Source organism: Dreissena polymorpha, chromosome 5 (genome assembly GCF_020536995.1).
Source record: "Dreissena polymorpha isolate Duluth1 chromosome 5, UMN_Dpol_1.0, whole genome shotgun sequence".
NCBI lineage: Eukaryota > Metazoa > Mollusca > Bivalvia > Myida > Dreissenidae > Dreissena > Dreissena polymorpha.
Genome location: NC_068359.1, coordinates 12,131,982 through 12,149,252, shown reverse-complemented (window position 1 = coordinate 12,149,252; position 17,271 = coordinate 12,131,982). Strand labels below are relative to the sequence as shown.

General features: G+C 33.1%; 1 protein-coding gene across 1 annotated transcript in view; it reads right to left on the bottom strand.

Moving 5' to 3' along the window:
- Positions 1-310: 310 nt before the first annotated feature.
- Positions 311-17,271, bottom strand: part of LOC127882219 (uncharacterized) — a 112,072-nt gene continuing 95,111 nt past the window's right edge. Inside the window, exons 8-10 of the mRNA XM_052430733.1 lie at positions 4,042-4,128; positions 3,317-3,488; positions 311-2,774 (exon numbers count right to left, since the gene is read on the bottom strand). Coding sequence (XP_052286693.1) covers positions 2,571-2,774; positions 3,317-3,488; positions 4,042-4,128 — 463 coding nt within the window. The 3' untranslated portion in view covers positions 311-2,570. The remainder of the gene's footprint in view (positions 2,775-3,316; positions 3,489-4,041; positions 4,129-17,271) is intronic.

Below are 17,271 nucleotides of genomic sequence, written 5' to 3'. Positions count from 1 at the left end.
GCCTCGCCTAAAAGATACACCTGTTATCAGGAGTCAGTGCTATTGCGCCGAAAAGATACACCTGTTATCAGGAGTCAGTGCTATTGCGCTTTAAAGATACACCTGTTATCAGGAGTCAGTGCTATTGCGCCTAAAAGATACACCTGTTATCAGGAGTCAATGCTATTGCGGCTAAAAGATACACCTGTTATCAGGAGTTAATGCTATTGTGCTTAAAAGATACACCTGTTAACAGGAGTCAGTACTTATTGGCTTAAATTATACATCTGTTTGGACATATACAGACCATGCAAATAAATCAGAAACAACCTAATACTTTACACTTTATTTGTGGGCAAGAACAACTGATGGTCAACTAATGCAAAATAAAACAACCTTCAAACAAATAATCCACAACATAAAATCGATGCTAAAAACACAAAAACATGTTTAAACTTTGATGACAAACGAAATTACAATGAATGTTGTTATACCTTAATGAAAAATGCTAAAAACATAAAACTGAAAATGCATAAGGCAGTTTATAATATATGAATGTTTGAAAATGGCACTGGCTTTAAATGCTGACGTCTTTCCACAAACAATGTTAGGTTTGTTCTAAGAATTGCTTCACATTACAAAACTGGATAATACCTGTAGATGTAATTATGGATGTAAATATGCTTATTTATCTTGGACATTCAACTGAAAAAAATGTTGCTATCTTGTTATAAAAAATAACAACAACAAAACTCAAATAATTATCAGCTAAAAAAAGATTTCATATTTGACTGCCAAAACCAATGTTTGTGATAAAATAAGCATAATTAAAATCAACTATTTGAATTAATAACCACAAATTCTTTTCCAACTCTTCAAAATTTATAGTCCATTCCAAACTCAAACTAAAATCATTAAACCATGAATTGTAATCAATGCTATGTAACGAAATTAATATTCACAGCAACAATGAAACTAACAATCTCAAAAACATCAGTTTTATTCTTCCTAAATAACCCTAACAAGGTAAACGTAACAGTGGCATATTTGTGCGACAGTAAAATACTATGCAATGTCAATGGTAAATTTAATAGTTTAATTTACAAAAACATTTTCAATGAACGGCGATGTGGCAGTACACTATATCTGAAGATTTACTACAAATAAACTTCTATAGAATCCTTTAAACCCACCCCATGGTTTAATCCCCCTAGATAACTACTTAACAAATATATTAACTTGTAATTTTTTTTTAATGATATGCCATGTTTAAAACAAATACAATCTGCATGATATCTTCGTACAATGTTTATACAACGTATATACATTTAATGATGGCAACCCTTATACAAACATTAAATATTTATTGAACATATATGCAAAGACGTTTTGACTAGAATACACAATACATAAATATTTCTATTGACATGTCAAACAACAAATACTGGTATTGCTTGAAAGCAATTACACTGATATAATGACTGACAAAATATAATTGATCTTCGACTTCTAACACAAGTATTCAATACATTATATTATGTATGAATATAAAAAGTGCTTCTAAGACAAACCTACAGTATGTTTATTTTTTAACCACTTAAGTCATTCAATCATGAAGACTAATTTTGCACAATATAACATGCAAAGCAATCATCAATTAACATTTTCATCTCAAAATGTCAGTTCAACCACATTTAAGAGATTGTTGCCTCCAAAAATTTGCTAAATACTATATTTTTTAGACGAGAAATCCTCCATGCTCTCGAAATCTGACTCGTAAGTTTTGTGCAACGAATATCACAGACCAGTTATCTACACTTGGTTCAAGGGAGCTTATGCAAGCACTGCACAGTTAAATCTGTATTCACATTACTTCCCTTTAATGATTGAATAATTAACAGTTTTCTCCCTTGACTTAAGTCTATAAAAGCAAGCTGTTGGCAGATATCACATGTTCTTTGGTACGTTTTCCGATGCCTAAATTCAATATTAAGGCTAATTATCAATTAATTTCTTATGACATTGAATTTCCACTGACACAACTTTTCATCAAACGAATTTTGTGTATCTTCATGTGAATTGGATTTCAAATCTTGATGCCTCATTTTCCCTGTCACTAATGAAGCCCCTTTTTCACAGAGTCACTTATGCAGTGTTAACCACTTTAAGATCTACGTCTCCAAATTATTTGTTGAATATCATTTTTTCAGGGTTCATTTTCAAGACTATCCCTTCAAATGTGACTATTTAAATGTCATTCTGTAAAGGCCTGAAGCCCCAAGTTTCAAGGCTGCTCTTTGAATGTCACTCCTTCAAGTACCTATTTCAAGGTTACTGTTTTAAGGGGCCAAATCTCACAGTCAAGGACAAAACCAAAAGGACATAGCCTCCACAGTCACTTTCTCAATGACCATGTTTTCGGAACAAAGCATGAAGGTCAGTTATTTTCAAAGCTAAAAGTTTCTCATTTCCAGTTTCAAGGTCACCATTTCAAGTTCAATTTTTCCAAAGGACACAATTTCAAGGTGCTCCACTTTCCGAAGTTGCCTTAACTTCTTAAAGTTGCGTTTAAATGTCTTTTTTGTCCGAGGTCACTCTTTCAAGGCCTCCATCATGGAAGAAAAGTCTGCAAGCCTTTGGTAGTCCGGGTCCTCCTCCTTGTCGTCCTTATCACAGTTCTTGAAGGCAGGGTTGGTCGTGTCACGCGGCACCTTCAGCGTACAGGGTAACATCTCCGCCATGATGCTGTGGTGCGTCACCAGCGATACCACATTGGACCACTCCTTGTCCAGGCCCTGCAAGAGCAATCTATAGGATAGCTGATTTCTTAATTAAAGTGTAACATCTTGTGAATGAAGGCCAGCTTGCACCCCGTTGGTAAAATTTCAAATAGTTTAAATTTTCCTATAAATATATCATTCTTTACAAGCAGAAAACTTCTAAATATTATGTATTATTGTGGATAATTCAATTGATTTACTTGTAACTATAACTTGGAAGAAAAATGATTTCTTTACATAATCATATCCTTTATTTTTGTCATATGATTTGATGTTATACTATGAATTGGATGGATTATCAATAAAGAAATTCCAAGCGTTAGGTATGGGTGCTCTAAAACCAGTTTAAACTCCCATGCAATGCTATGCTTAGAAATGACTATTTCAAGGCGGTAACTCCAGTTAGTTTCATTATATGTTGTATGTGTGCTTCAGTACTGTTTTCAGTTTTTGGTCAATTGGGCACGTTCCTTTAATAAACTTCTCTAAGTGATTAAAAGAATTGTTCCAGCTGATGCGACTAGTGTTTCACTTTGCTTCTAGCTGACAATGCATACCTTTAACTTAACACCGTCTGCAGTCTTCATAATAAGATAGTGTGAGATTCCGGATGGGTTGGAGAACTTCGGCACCCGCACGGAGAGGGCAAAACAGCCTGGATGGGTGGAGCTGTCTCGCACAATGAAGGAGCCGATGTCTTCCTGGGATAGGATCTCCAGGGCAACATCCCTGAAACATGGGTGGAAATCATCAGACAATGCACAGGAATGTGCAAAACATTTTGTGACTTGAAAGCCTAACCATGGGCGAAAATCATCAGACCTTGGACATATTTGACCCTTGAGACCCATAGCATGGGTGGAAATCGTCAGACAATTAACAGTAATGTGTGGCATATTCTGTGATTTTGAGCCATAACATGGGTGGAAATCATAAGACCGAGGACAATAATGTGCATCATATTGTGTTCCTTGTGGCCAAAAGGTACCTGTTATGAGAACAGTAAATACCCCCTCATTCTTAAGGGAATACCAATTAAGTTTTTCGCCAGGAAACAAAATACCTGTGAAAATCAAAATTATTTTTCTGACTTCTTGTTTTGCTTCTGTTTTTGGTCTACTTACACATTGCCTGAGCAAACTTAGCCAACCTAAGTAGTTTACAAGCACTAGAAGCTTACTTACTTAGGCCAGACTTAGATCTAAACTTAAATCCCAAGTAGGGGTTAATGGGCCATGAAAATGATTTCATGAACAATCAACAAAATATTTGGCCCCCTTACCTGGGTATACCGGCCTGGTACCACAAGGCATTGCGTAGTGTCTCGTCCTCTATGTGGCTCCTGTCAAGACCCATCAGGGACTCCAACCTGCAACACACACATGCTCTTAATTAGTTTTCGGTTGTGAACCAATTTATGTCAGCACAATAGCACATCACAAGCCCTGGGCTTATGAGACCATTAAAAGTCATGTGATTATTTAGGCCTTGGAAACTGTAGGGCTTAATCAGACCATCAACCCTGAAAATGTTGTTAAAAATACATTCGAGTGATGTGGCATAACACTTTACCACTTAGATACCAATTTTGACGCATTTGTAGTCCCATCGACAGTTAAATTTAATTAAAAACTGTAAAGAGTTAAGTCAAGGCTTTTTGAGGCCATGAGAATGTCTTGTGCCTATTGTAACCATTGTAACCATCAGTAGTCTAGGGTTATTGATGAGATAATCAAAAGTCTTAGGTTAATTGAGACCTTCAGTATTTTTGAGCTTATTGAGACTTTCAAAATTCTTAATTATTTTTAAAATTTACTAGTAAGTTTTCTTTGTCCTTTTTTATTTTTATTTCAGGAACACTTATTATAAGAACCTTTTCTTTAACTATATATAAAGTTCGGGCAAGTATTTGACTTCAATTCTTTCTGGTACTTGTACTCAAATAGAGCATTAATGGACAGGTCCCCACATCAATGAAGAAATTATCATAATTATGCTATATTAATTTTTCCCAAAACAGATAAGGTGAAACAAATCTTCATATTTACGATAACACAGTGGCCTATACACGCATACCAAGCAATTTTATATCAGTGAGCTTAAAAAGTTCATGCAGGCAACAATTATAATTATTTTTTATCAGCAAAACCTATTTTGTTCCTTTGAGGATAAAACAAAATGTGCCCTTCAAATCATTTATACTGAAACCCTGATAACAGGGGTTTCAATTTATTGAATTGTTCAACAGAAAGAATAGTCACGTGTAAAACTGCCACAAGGGATAGTGTTATTGCGCTACAGAACAATTTAAGGAATGCATTCTTCAGACAGATGGGAGGTCTTCTTCATGAAAACATAATTCACAACCTTAACAATGTCACAGTATCTTGACAAACAAATCCCCGGGTCCCTACAAGAATACCAATAAAAGCTAATGGCCTTAATTCCGGACTTCCTTTTGTCAGAATAAAGTAGCTGAACATTGATGACATGCCATTTAATTGAATTTGATGAATGGATTTTTTAAAATTAAATTGACTTGCCTGTAAGTGTGAAGGGAGCACAGTTTTCTAGGTCATGAAAGTCTGCGTTTTATCGGGGAAATAATTATTGGTTGTGAGGAGGAAGCAGAAAAGAATGTGCCTTAATCCGTCATCAGGACTTTAACATGATAACTCACAGACAACAGAATTTTATTCCAGAGAATAATACAGGAGATTCAAAGCCCATTACAGAAGATATATCACTTTGACACTTTTTTCAAGCAGAAAATTTGTTTCATGTAAATTCTTTCTTTTAAGAACAACCAAACACAATCAAGGTTTGTCACAGTTTGACAAATTCAGACTGTCTAGTTCCTGGTTGTTGATACACAATTCATTAAAAACAATAGATTCCATCCATGTGTCCGCTACCGGCATTGTTTTTCACAACTTATAAAATATTAATAAATGATTGTTTGTAATAAATAAATTAATATTCTTCCACTTAATAGTGTCATGAAATTGCTTGTCATACTTTATGAAACAAACAAATTACTTGGGGGATAATCATTTTATTATATAACAAGTACAACTGGGCAAATACTAAAATGTTTAACAACAGCAACAACAGAAACCACATAATCTGTCATAGGGTAGATAAAAGGTCAAACTTTTAGGATATTTAAAGATGTTAATACTTTAAAGTCAGATTTTTATACTTTTACATCACCATCAATGGAGACAAGGCCATACAAAATAAATATACCATCTACTTAAGGTTTTTGGTAGATTAAATTAAACCAGAATTGATTTGTTATTAAAATGAAAAACAGGAATTTTTGTTGTCACATGAAAGTCACATGAAATTCATCAGGCTTTTCAACTGGAAGCCAATAAGATATAATTTATTTCAATGGCCTATCATTATACGTCTATCAATGTGCAGTAATTTAAAGATTGCAGACACCATTTGATTGATATTTAATCAAAATGAAACCTAGATGAATTAACCTATAATTATTTTCTTGTATACTCTATGTATCACTAGAATTGATTTTGAACTTTGGAATATAAGAAGTATTCTCAATAACATACCTTTCAGTAGGTTCAATTGGAATTAAATTGCTGGTAAATAACATAGATTAAAATTTAATGAGTCCATTAGTGGGAAAATATATACCTATGTTGAAATGTTAACATTAATGGCAAACATCTTCAAACGCACAATGCCTTTAATAGTCTACGTTTTACAATAGTTTAAACTATGTGTATACAGTAATTATTGCAATTATACTCTGGGCTTTGCACTGCATAGCACACAATTCTGAAACAAAAACTATATTTTAATTTGACAAAAGAGTTGTCTCCATAAAAAATATATTTTGGAATAGATTTTTATTTGGACAAGTAAACAATTTCATTATTTCAACAGCATTTAATAAACTTGATGACTTGATCAACATTATATCTTGATTGTTAATAAAATATGTCCTAAAATAAAGTCATTTACAAAATTAAAAGAAATTACATGCTTAATATAAACAAGTTACAGCACATATTTTAATATTTTCTAGTGATTTTTGTTATTGCTGAATTGATCATCTTTTTTAATTTTATCTGTTGCCGTTCTGGTTGAACATTCTATTTCAGTTACCAGGGACATTAATGAACATATTAATGACACAGAAATATAATTCAAACTTGCAATATTCCTTTATGCAAAGCGATCTATTATACCTTTTTCCTATAAGCTGTACATTAAACTATAAATACATTTAATTTACTGACAATCGTATTGTTATACATAAATTAATTTTTGGTGATGTGTTCATGGGGCAAAAGCTATACTAAACTTAAAAATGTTGTTGTCGAGTTTCCATCGAAGCTCGAATCATCATCGTGTGAAGATTGTATGGCAACATTGCAGTAACTTTTCTATGCACGACCAATTTCAAATGGCAACTATTTCAGCAATGCTTCAATTACTGCGCTGTATATCATCACTTCCATCTCGCACACTACACTACGATCAATTACAAAAAAAGGTCCCCTATTCACCTTCAATAACCAAATAGAGACTTCACCGTTTGATTTATGCTTCACCAGACGGGCTTTGATATTTTAAGATAGCCCAAGTTGAGTCATTTAAATGCATGAGTGAGAAGTAAATTTTAGTACCACTACATTTCAAGTTCATATATAATGTTGTGACTTTTTTCACTGAATTCAGCCGTGTATTATGTTGCAAAATAAAGCTTAACAAATTGTATCTCATATACGGCCAGTCATAAAAAATGGTCCTTCTTAAATAATTGATTAATAGAGACGTAAAACATGTAGTAAATTTAAAATCAATCTTTAATAAATTATAATGTATCCAACATGAATAAATTTGCATTTATTAAATTATTTTGTAAAAATTTCATTAAAAATCTTTTATGTATGTAAATGTGCCTATTAAAATGTATATAATTCATGTTCTGAATAACAGAACACTGTGCACATAAATTAAACATTGACAAGTTAAGTACTTTAATACATATAAAATTAGTAAACTGTGCAAATGTAATATAAAATGTCAATCTGAATACCCTGTATGAATATATTCATTAAAATTGAGTGTTTTTTAGTAAATCACGTATTAACAATGAATAATATGTGTGTTCAATACTAGAATTATAATAAATTTATAAATTTATTGCTTTTTAAATTTATTTATTATTCATTAATAGTTCATTATTTTTACCTGCTAACTATTTTATTCTATGCCATAAATAATTAATATAATATTTATTTACGTTTGGTGAGGTCAATCGTTTATTATAAATACTAAAAAAAATTCAATGAGCACATAAAATTAAACATTGCTTTTTTTTTTTAAATTGATTTATTTTTAAATATTGTTTAATCAAATAAAAAAATATCTCACCTTGTGAACTTCCCTTTCTTCTTTCTCATTTTCTTGTCAAGCCATTTCTTAAAGATGCTCATGTCATAATAGTAGCTCTTGGGCATCGTGACAAATTATTACTTAAACTTAAATTTTGTTAAACACAATATTTCTCATCGTAACACACAAAAACACCTTCCAGTCCTCAAATTAAGTTCAAATATGACAAAGTTATGCTCTACCACTGTTATTTAAACATATATAAATAACTACATATATATTTCACTCAAATATATTGTCTTGATTAAATCAAGTTACTTCACTAAAAACATGTAACCAAATGTTCCACTTCCTACATCATTTTAGTACAGTATGTGCCTTACTAAGCTGGCATGCACAATATATATAACTTCTTTACAAACACAATCAATATTGTATGACTTTCAATCTGCTAAACAAAAGCTGTCAAGCAATGCAGAAACTCTTTAATAATGCCCTAATATATTTGTACTAAGGATTATCTGTCAGTAGACATAATCTCTCTGTTGTCTGCCAGTTGTCTCTGGTGAAAACAGCCAGTAAACCTAACACTGCCAGCGAACACCTCCCTGTGTCTTTTCTGAACTCCGACAGACAGGCCTCCCGGGTTGGTTCAAAGACAAAACACAAATATAGATCTATATTCCTCATAAATAGCCCAATTGTTTACCATATTTCTTCCAATTAAACACTTTCAATGTAACTGAGTAGAACTGACCGATAAAGTTTATCTATTTGGAATATTATCAGCACCAAATGTTTGAAATGTAATCAATCCAGCTAGTTTATTTCCTCCTCCTTTAACCCATACAAACACTATTTTCTTGCACTCCTGCGCAAGAATTTTGAGTCACAAACTCCTGTTATATTTCTTTCTAAACCCTCAACAATGTCTAACAATCACTGATCAAGAATAATTGTCTTCATGTTTTAAAAAATCCTACTGCTACCACAAAAAGTTAAGCTTTTAAATTCTCAAAATCCAGATGTTTTTAAAATCTTAAATTTCAAAGCTTCTGCGACAAATCACCACAAAACGTTGCAGCAAAGCGACTCAGGACTCAGAATCGATAACCAATTCCAACAGCAGGCGAAACGTTACGAGACACCTTCCCACCTGCGACCTGTATCAGTGTATCGCAACCTCGCATATCCACTCATTGGTTAATCAGAATTGCAGTTTGCCGGCACGCTTGAAACACCAGTTAAAAGCCCAATCAATACCTCCTTTAAAACATGCAAGGTAACTGTTTACAGGGAAATGATACACTGACTTAATTAATTTTACATCAGTAGAAAGTTACTGTAACTGTTTTTGTGTGGGTGTGTTTGTCGGTTGTTGTTTTTTTATATTCTCAAAAATTAACACTCCCATTTCTTGCATCACATAACTAGGACATATTGCTTTTTATTTCCTAAATATGATGTGACTTGTAAGAAGTGATTTGCAATGATAACTCCATTGTAAATTGTGCAAGAGAAAATGAAAAATCCTGTTTTTCAAAGTTAAACACACTGGCTAGCGGCTATATTTCACAAAGGCAGTCCATCACTTCACTATCTTCTCTACATGTAAATACAACTGGTCATGAATTTAGCGTCACAATTTATGTGACATGAAGATGTGACCAGGGACAGGTAAATCAATAACTAACCCAGGTGTATACTAGACTCTTCACAGCTTGTGAGCCAGAAAATGAGATAATCTAGAGAGGATCATGTTTCAGTCAGCTAATATTGTTTTGATGATCAGAACAGAATAAATAGGAAAACAAGTTTTTTTATAATTATGTAACATACAATAATTACATAACTTTTTTTATAGACAATATGTACATAATAGTGTTGTTGTTGTTTTTAAATTATAAAACAATGTTTGACATTATGTCATGTCACTATGCATTAACCTCATCCATGTTTATTTCTTGTATATTTAGATTGATTTTTTTCCAAATGATATATGTTGTGTATTTTACTTTTAACGCATGTTTTTATAATTTATGAATATTTAAGACGATTGGATAGATATTCTTAATTAAAATCAACTATTCTGCTCTGTTCTGTTTATATGATGCTATATATTACAGAAAAAAATTCCTGTCACAAACTGTATTATTTCTTTACAGTCAGGAGGGTTGCGTCTTAATTAGCTTTAATTGTTTTGATGATGCTGCAGATTATAGAAAAGTTTAGTTGACTAATTAAGAAATATTATTATACAATTATGTTCATAGTAAATACAGGATTCTATAAAACTTAAAGATTACTGGCTATATATACAGGGAGCTTTGCATTTTATTTAGTAAATAACTGCTTATTATTAAGACAGCACTTTTAAATATATTTGGGGCAAGAACTTTGTTACTCATCATGATTTATTGTTATAATAATTAATGCACATTTTTTCCACTTTTGTTTACAATTTCTTGATGACCGATTCAATGAAAATTTTATGCTTGGGAGTGTATGGTTAAACTAAGCTGTTTAATGCAATTTCATTAAAATTGATAATAATTTTGTTTTGCGAGAACTGTTATAGCACATTAATATATATTTTTGTGCTAAATATTACAACACCATTGGCAGCAAATCAATGTTTCATAATGAATACCTCAATAAGTTTGGTTTCGTTAAGTAATTACTAATTCAATGGATTACTAATTTGTATTTTGCAAGAACAAATTAAATTAACACAGTTAACATATAGATACATCGTTGGAGTAACAATTGTTATAAAACACTACACCATTTGAAGCTAAGACATGAATAAATGAAATACCCCAAGGAAGGTCAGGTTAAAATACATTATTATATATTCATGTTATTGATTACAAGTTTTCCTTAGCAACTAATTAATAGAAAGCTTATCAACACATTTTCGAATACAATAGATCATATAAATGACAAAAGAAACTTAGATTTTAAATTAACTATTGATTATACAGCTCACACGTTTTGCCATTATGCTGAAATGTTGATGTAGGCATTAGATATTAAAGCTGCATTGCCTTGCTAGTAACATAAATGATATCATCTTTATTTAGAGTTATTTGAATAGATTTGGTACGCACAGGTTAAGGTAATACTAAATTCAGATTATAACCCCCAATGAAAGATATTAAAACGTGTTCTTTTAGCCATTAGCCTATTTGGCACTGATCAAGATTAAAATTATTTTAGGAAAACCGGGATATATGCACGTGCGTAAATAGTAACTTGTCCCAGATTAGCCTGTGAAATCAGCACTTGCTAAACAGGGACGACACTTTAATCTTGCAGTGTTTTTTTTCATTCAAAATCAGGTCCGGTAATCCACCCCATTCCCAAAAGAAAAAAGCATATATTTTATTTTTCCCATATGGGAGCTAAAAATTCCCAATGCAATGTTTCAAAACAAACAAACACATTTGTTTGTAGAACTCCATTTTATGTTCAACTCCCATCTATATTAGTTCAACTCCCATCTATATTAGTTCAACTCCCATCTATATTAGTTCAACTCCCATCTATATTAGTTCAACTCCCATCTATATTAGTTCAACTCCCATCTATATTAGTTCAACTCCCATCTATATTAGTTCAACTCCCATCTATATTAGTTCAACTCCCATCTATATTAGTTCAACTCCCATCTATATTAGTTCAACTCCCATCTATATTAGTTCAACTCCCATCTATATTAGTTCAACTCCCATCTATATTAGTTCAACTCCCATCTATATTAGTTCAACTCCCATCTATATTAGTTCAACTCCCATCTATATTAGTTCAACTCCCATCTATATTAGTTCAACTCCCATCTATATTAGTTCAACTCCCATCTATATTAGTTCAACTCCCATCTATATTAGTTCAACCTTAGTATATATAAGACTGAAAACACTTGTATTCTCAATTTTGAAATATTATTTAGCAAAACAACAACAACACTTAATTTCCCAATTTTAGTCAAATTTAAACGCCACCAATTTTCCCAATCCAAAGGGGCACGGCCCCATTCCCAAAGTGGTGAAAAAACCCACTGGCTTGTATGGTATTTTTGTTTAAAGGCAATCTCTTCATGCCAAAAATCCCTTTCTGGTGCAAAGTCTCAACCCTTTTTGTGCAGATGGCACAGGCTAATATGGGACAACACTTATCACACATGCAATAAGCTGAGTTTTTCCATGAAGAAGGCTCACTTGATAACAGTGTGTTCTTCTTGAAAACAACCATAATTATCATACATGCTATTACACTCAAACCAGTTTCACATATTATAAATTGTAGGCAATCAATAACTATCATAAAACAAGGATTATTTTTTAGAGGTGTTATCAGAATATATCTGGTATCTAGTCCTCCAAGCAATAATAGTTATTTCACTGAGCATTCTTCACTGGTATCAGTTACAGTCCCATGCTAAGTCAACTCATGGGGTAGGTTTAAATTTCTTGATAACTCTTTTGTTAATTATGAAGGTAGTGGGGTGTAAACACGTTCACAGGTCAACCGGGTCGGCACTTAACGCACCACCATTGGTGAATATGTAAGGCGGCGTTACGCTGGGCATGCAATTGTTTATTACGGTTGAACTTTCATTTACGTCATTATTTACCAAAGGACGGGGTGGTGTACTCTTCTAACGACATTCGTAATAAATTGTAGTTGTGAAGTGTTTCAAAGTTTACTCATTATTCCAATGCATTATTATAACATGAGCCTTGTTCTGAGAAAACTGGGCTTAATGCATATGCGTTAAGTGTCATCCCAGATTAGCCTGTGCAGTCTGCACAGCCTAATCAGGGACGACACTTTCCGCCTTAATTGGATTTTTGCTACGAAGAGACTTCATTTAAACGAAAAATGTCATAAAAGCGGAAAGTATTGTTCCTAATTAGCCTGTGCAGACTGCACAGGCTAATCTGTGACAATACTTTACGCATATGCATTATGCTCAGTTTTCTCAGATCACGTCTCATATTATGAGGGCCAGTGATGGGTCCCTGTGTCCCTCAAGGTCTCCCACATAATTAGCTTACACCAATTTTTTTGCAATGGCAAGTGCAAACAAGACACCGTTAAAGACGGGTGATGCTCCCCAAAGTTTTTTTTGTCACAATATTGCACTATATATTCAGATTAAAGGAAACGTCTTGAGGGGCATAACTTTGGACAAAATAATACAATGGATGGTTTAGCAACTTAAAAATTTCAAAGGGCCATAACTCATCTAACCAGAACCCACTAATAAGATGCGCATCTCCTCAAGGTAGTTAAGCTTCACATAAAGCTTCATTGAAGTCCAGTCAGTAGTTGGGGAGAAATAGCCCGGACAAGAATTGCACTTATATGTACAGTTTATAGAAAATTTCAAAAGGCAATAACTCTGTGAAAAATCATCCGACCATAACCGGCTGATAATATGCACATCTCCTGTTGGTAGTGTAGCTTCCCATAAAGTTTCATTGAATTCCCGTAATAAGTTGCTGAGAAATAGCCCGGACAAGAATTGCACTATATGTACAATGGAAAATTTCAAAGGGCCATAACTCTGTGAAATATCATCCGACCATAACCGGCTGATAATATGCACATCTCCTCTTGGTAGTGAAGCTTCCCATAAAGTTTCATTGAATTCCCGTAATAAGTTGCTGAGAAATAGCCCGGACAAGAATTGCACTATATGTACAATGGAAAATTTCAAAGGGCCATAACTCTGGGAAAAATCATCCAACCAGAACCGGCTGATAATATGCACATCTCCTCTTGGAAGTGAAGCTTCCCATTAAGTTTCATTGAATTCCGGTCATTAGTTGCTGAGAAATAGCCCGGACAAGAATTGCACTATATGTACAGTTAAAGGAAAATTTCAAAAGGCCATTTCTCTGTGAAAAATCATCCGACCAGAACCAGCTGATAATATGCACATCTCCTCTTGGTAGTGAAGCTTCCCATAAAGTTTCATTGAATTCCGGTCATTAGTTGCTGAGAAATAGCCCGGACAAAAATTGCACTATTTGTACAGTTCATGGAAATTTCAAAGGGCCATAACTCTGTGAAAAATCATCCGACCAGAACCGGCTGATAATATGCACATCTCCTCTTGGTAGTGAAGCTTCCCATAAAGTTTAATTGAATTCCGATCATTAGTTGCTGAGAAATAGCCCGGACAAAAATTGTGCACGGACGGATGGACACACGGACAGACGAAGCGGCGACTTTATGCTCCCCCCCAAAATTTTTTTGGGGGAGCATAAAAAGCTACAGTCTTGTGAGACTTGAGTCCTTTGACTGGGTAGAACTAGTTCTTGGTGTTCTTGGAGAAAATCTTAAAAACGCTTCCAGAGTGTTAATATAATAAAATGTAAAAATAATTTTTCAGAGGAAAATTTGTGTTACATTAGACGCAGCAAGTCCCACATTATCAAGTTGTTAAACTTTCTTCCAAAAAAATAATCTGCAAACAATCTAAAGTTGAAAATATTCAAACATTCAAAATTTATTTTTTGTGTTTCAATACCATACTTTTGGTCTTTCAACAGATTTCCGCTTAACGTTTCCCACCAAACTTGTTGGCAACCAAACAGCCAAATTGTGAAACAAACTAATCTTGTCCTAAAGTACATTCTATCGCTTTCACTGGACCACTCGAAATCTACACTCAAGCATGCCAAATACCTAAAATAAGTCATTAAGGCCACCTTGGCTCTACCATCCACCCAACAACAAGTTCCCGGAGAGGTATGTGACACAGTCACCACAATAACACCCTCCCTTCACCTTAGGCCTTCATTAGTTTGATATACAGACTTAGGCTGTGAACTATGCCAGCTATGCCATAAATAAAAACATCCACTCTAAATTGTACCACTGTTTTGTCTTACAGGAGGCAAGTTTCAAATGCCTTAAGCTTACAGTATTATAAACTATGTAAATAACCATTTATAAACTGAGTATGTTATAAAAAATCTAACAACATTTCAGTCATATTGATTTCGTTAATTTGCTGCTAACAGAGACTTTTTCAATCACTTTATTTTAAATTCATTTTATTTCCTTTGTTTAACCCTTTACTACTTAGATACATATTTGGACACATTTGTAGTCCCTATGAAAGTTAAATTTAATTCAAGACCTTTCTTACTAGATTCAAGTCTTAAAGGCTTCATTTCCAACACTTAGATACTGAGGAGCAGCAAACAGCATTAAATCTGAACAGACTGCGAATTATTCGCAGGCTGTTCTGGTTTTATGCTGTTTGCACATTGCCATTTTCACTTTGCTTCTAAGTGGGAAAGGGTTAATATAAAATCACATAAGAATTGTGTTTACTCTTTTAAGTGAATGAAGTATATAGCCTACCTTTTGATTTTAATCCTTCTTTTCAAATATTCTTTCATTTTGATTAGAGAAACACAGTTCAAATAAACATGTTATCATACAAAGTCAAAAGCAACAAATTCAACCAAAACGTAATGTTATGTATTCCACATTGTCCATCAGGTTTTATAAGAAGTAAGAAAAGGCAATTAAAATGAATTTTTTTAATAAATGTTAATGGCTTATTACATGCATAGCATTCTTCTGGTCAACATCAAAGGTACATCAAGGTCATATTGACCTCGGGCTCTTCTGATATTGACTGATAACACAAGGCACTTATCTGTACAAAGGACAAATTATTAATTACCAAAGACAATAAAACACGTTTCTTGTCACCTTTGATGTTAATGTGTATCACTATGGGTGTTAACAGAAGTTTTCCCCTTGGGTTAATTTGTTGACATTCAACACATGTAACTTATGATAACAAAATTATGCGTGGCTTTTGAAGTTTACATAAATATAATAGTGCCTTTTTTCACCTTTTTAATGGATTACATTCTGCTGTATTTTTTTTCCATTAACATATTAATAGCACAAACAGCAGATTATGTTCTTATTTATGTTAGTATATTTGTAATGGTGTTTGTTTTTAATGTAAGTGATTTTTTTTTGGTATTGAAATTACCATCAGGCAGACTACTGGATCATTAATTGTAACCTTAAATAAAATTGCATAAAAACTTAACCCATTAATTTTATGCCTAGCATCGAGAAAAAAGGCCTTTGCAAACAGCGTAGACCTGGATCAGATGCCGCATGATGCTGTTTGTTTAAAGGAATTTCTGTAAGAAATATTCTAAATATAGAAATAAATATACTAGACATCCCTAATTTTGGAAATAAATTGATCCAATTTAGAAGAATGGAAGAGTTCACTAGGCATAAATGGGTTAATTAAAAAAATCAATTATTCCTGAATTTAGCTAGTATATGTTAGCTATTGTACTAAGAACATAAACATGACACTTATAAAAAAAAAAAGTTTTGGGCATGTCTGCCATGGATGGTATAATTCTGTTTTAAATAATGTTTAACATTGTAAATAAATAATACCGAACAATTTTAACATCGGAATAAATAACTAATCAAATTGTTAAATCATTACTAATATATTCGGCTGGCTCTACTCCCTATGTAAATACCTATTACATCTAAGTACTTACTACTTACTTACCTATTACATCTCTAACCATTTATCCCTTACCCAAATACTAAACAATTCATTGAAGACACTCTTACCTATAATAGATTAGACCATTATGTCATATATCAACACTATTAAGCCTACATTAAGGTTTTAAACCATTCAATGGCCTTAATAAGTGGCCAACAGTACCTTAGCCTATTGTGATCTTACAACCCACTAAAATAATACCGGATAAAATGCATAAGCATACAAGTATACATTCTTCTGACCATTCATCCTTAATCTTCATGGCATTGTAACCTTCTGTTGTATAGGAACAGACAGACTGACTCATCCATGTGAGGAATTCCTTATCCCTTTACCACTTAGATATGTTTTTTGAGGCATTTGTAGTCCCTTAGAAAGTTCAATTTGATTAAAGACCTTTCTTCGTAGATTCACGTTATAAAGGCTTCATTTTTAATCCTTTGATACTGATGAGCAGCAAACAGCATAAAACCTGAACAGACTGTGAGTAACTTGCACGCTGTTCTGGTTTTATGCTGTTTGCACATAGCCATTTTCACTTTGCTTCTGAGTGGGAAA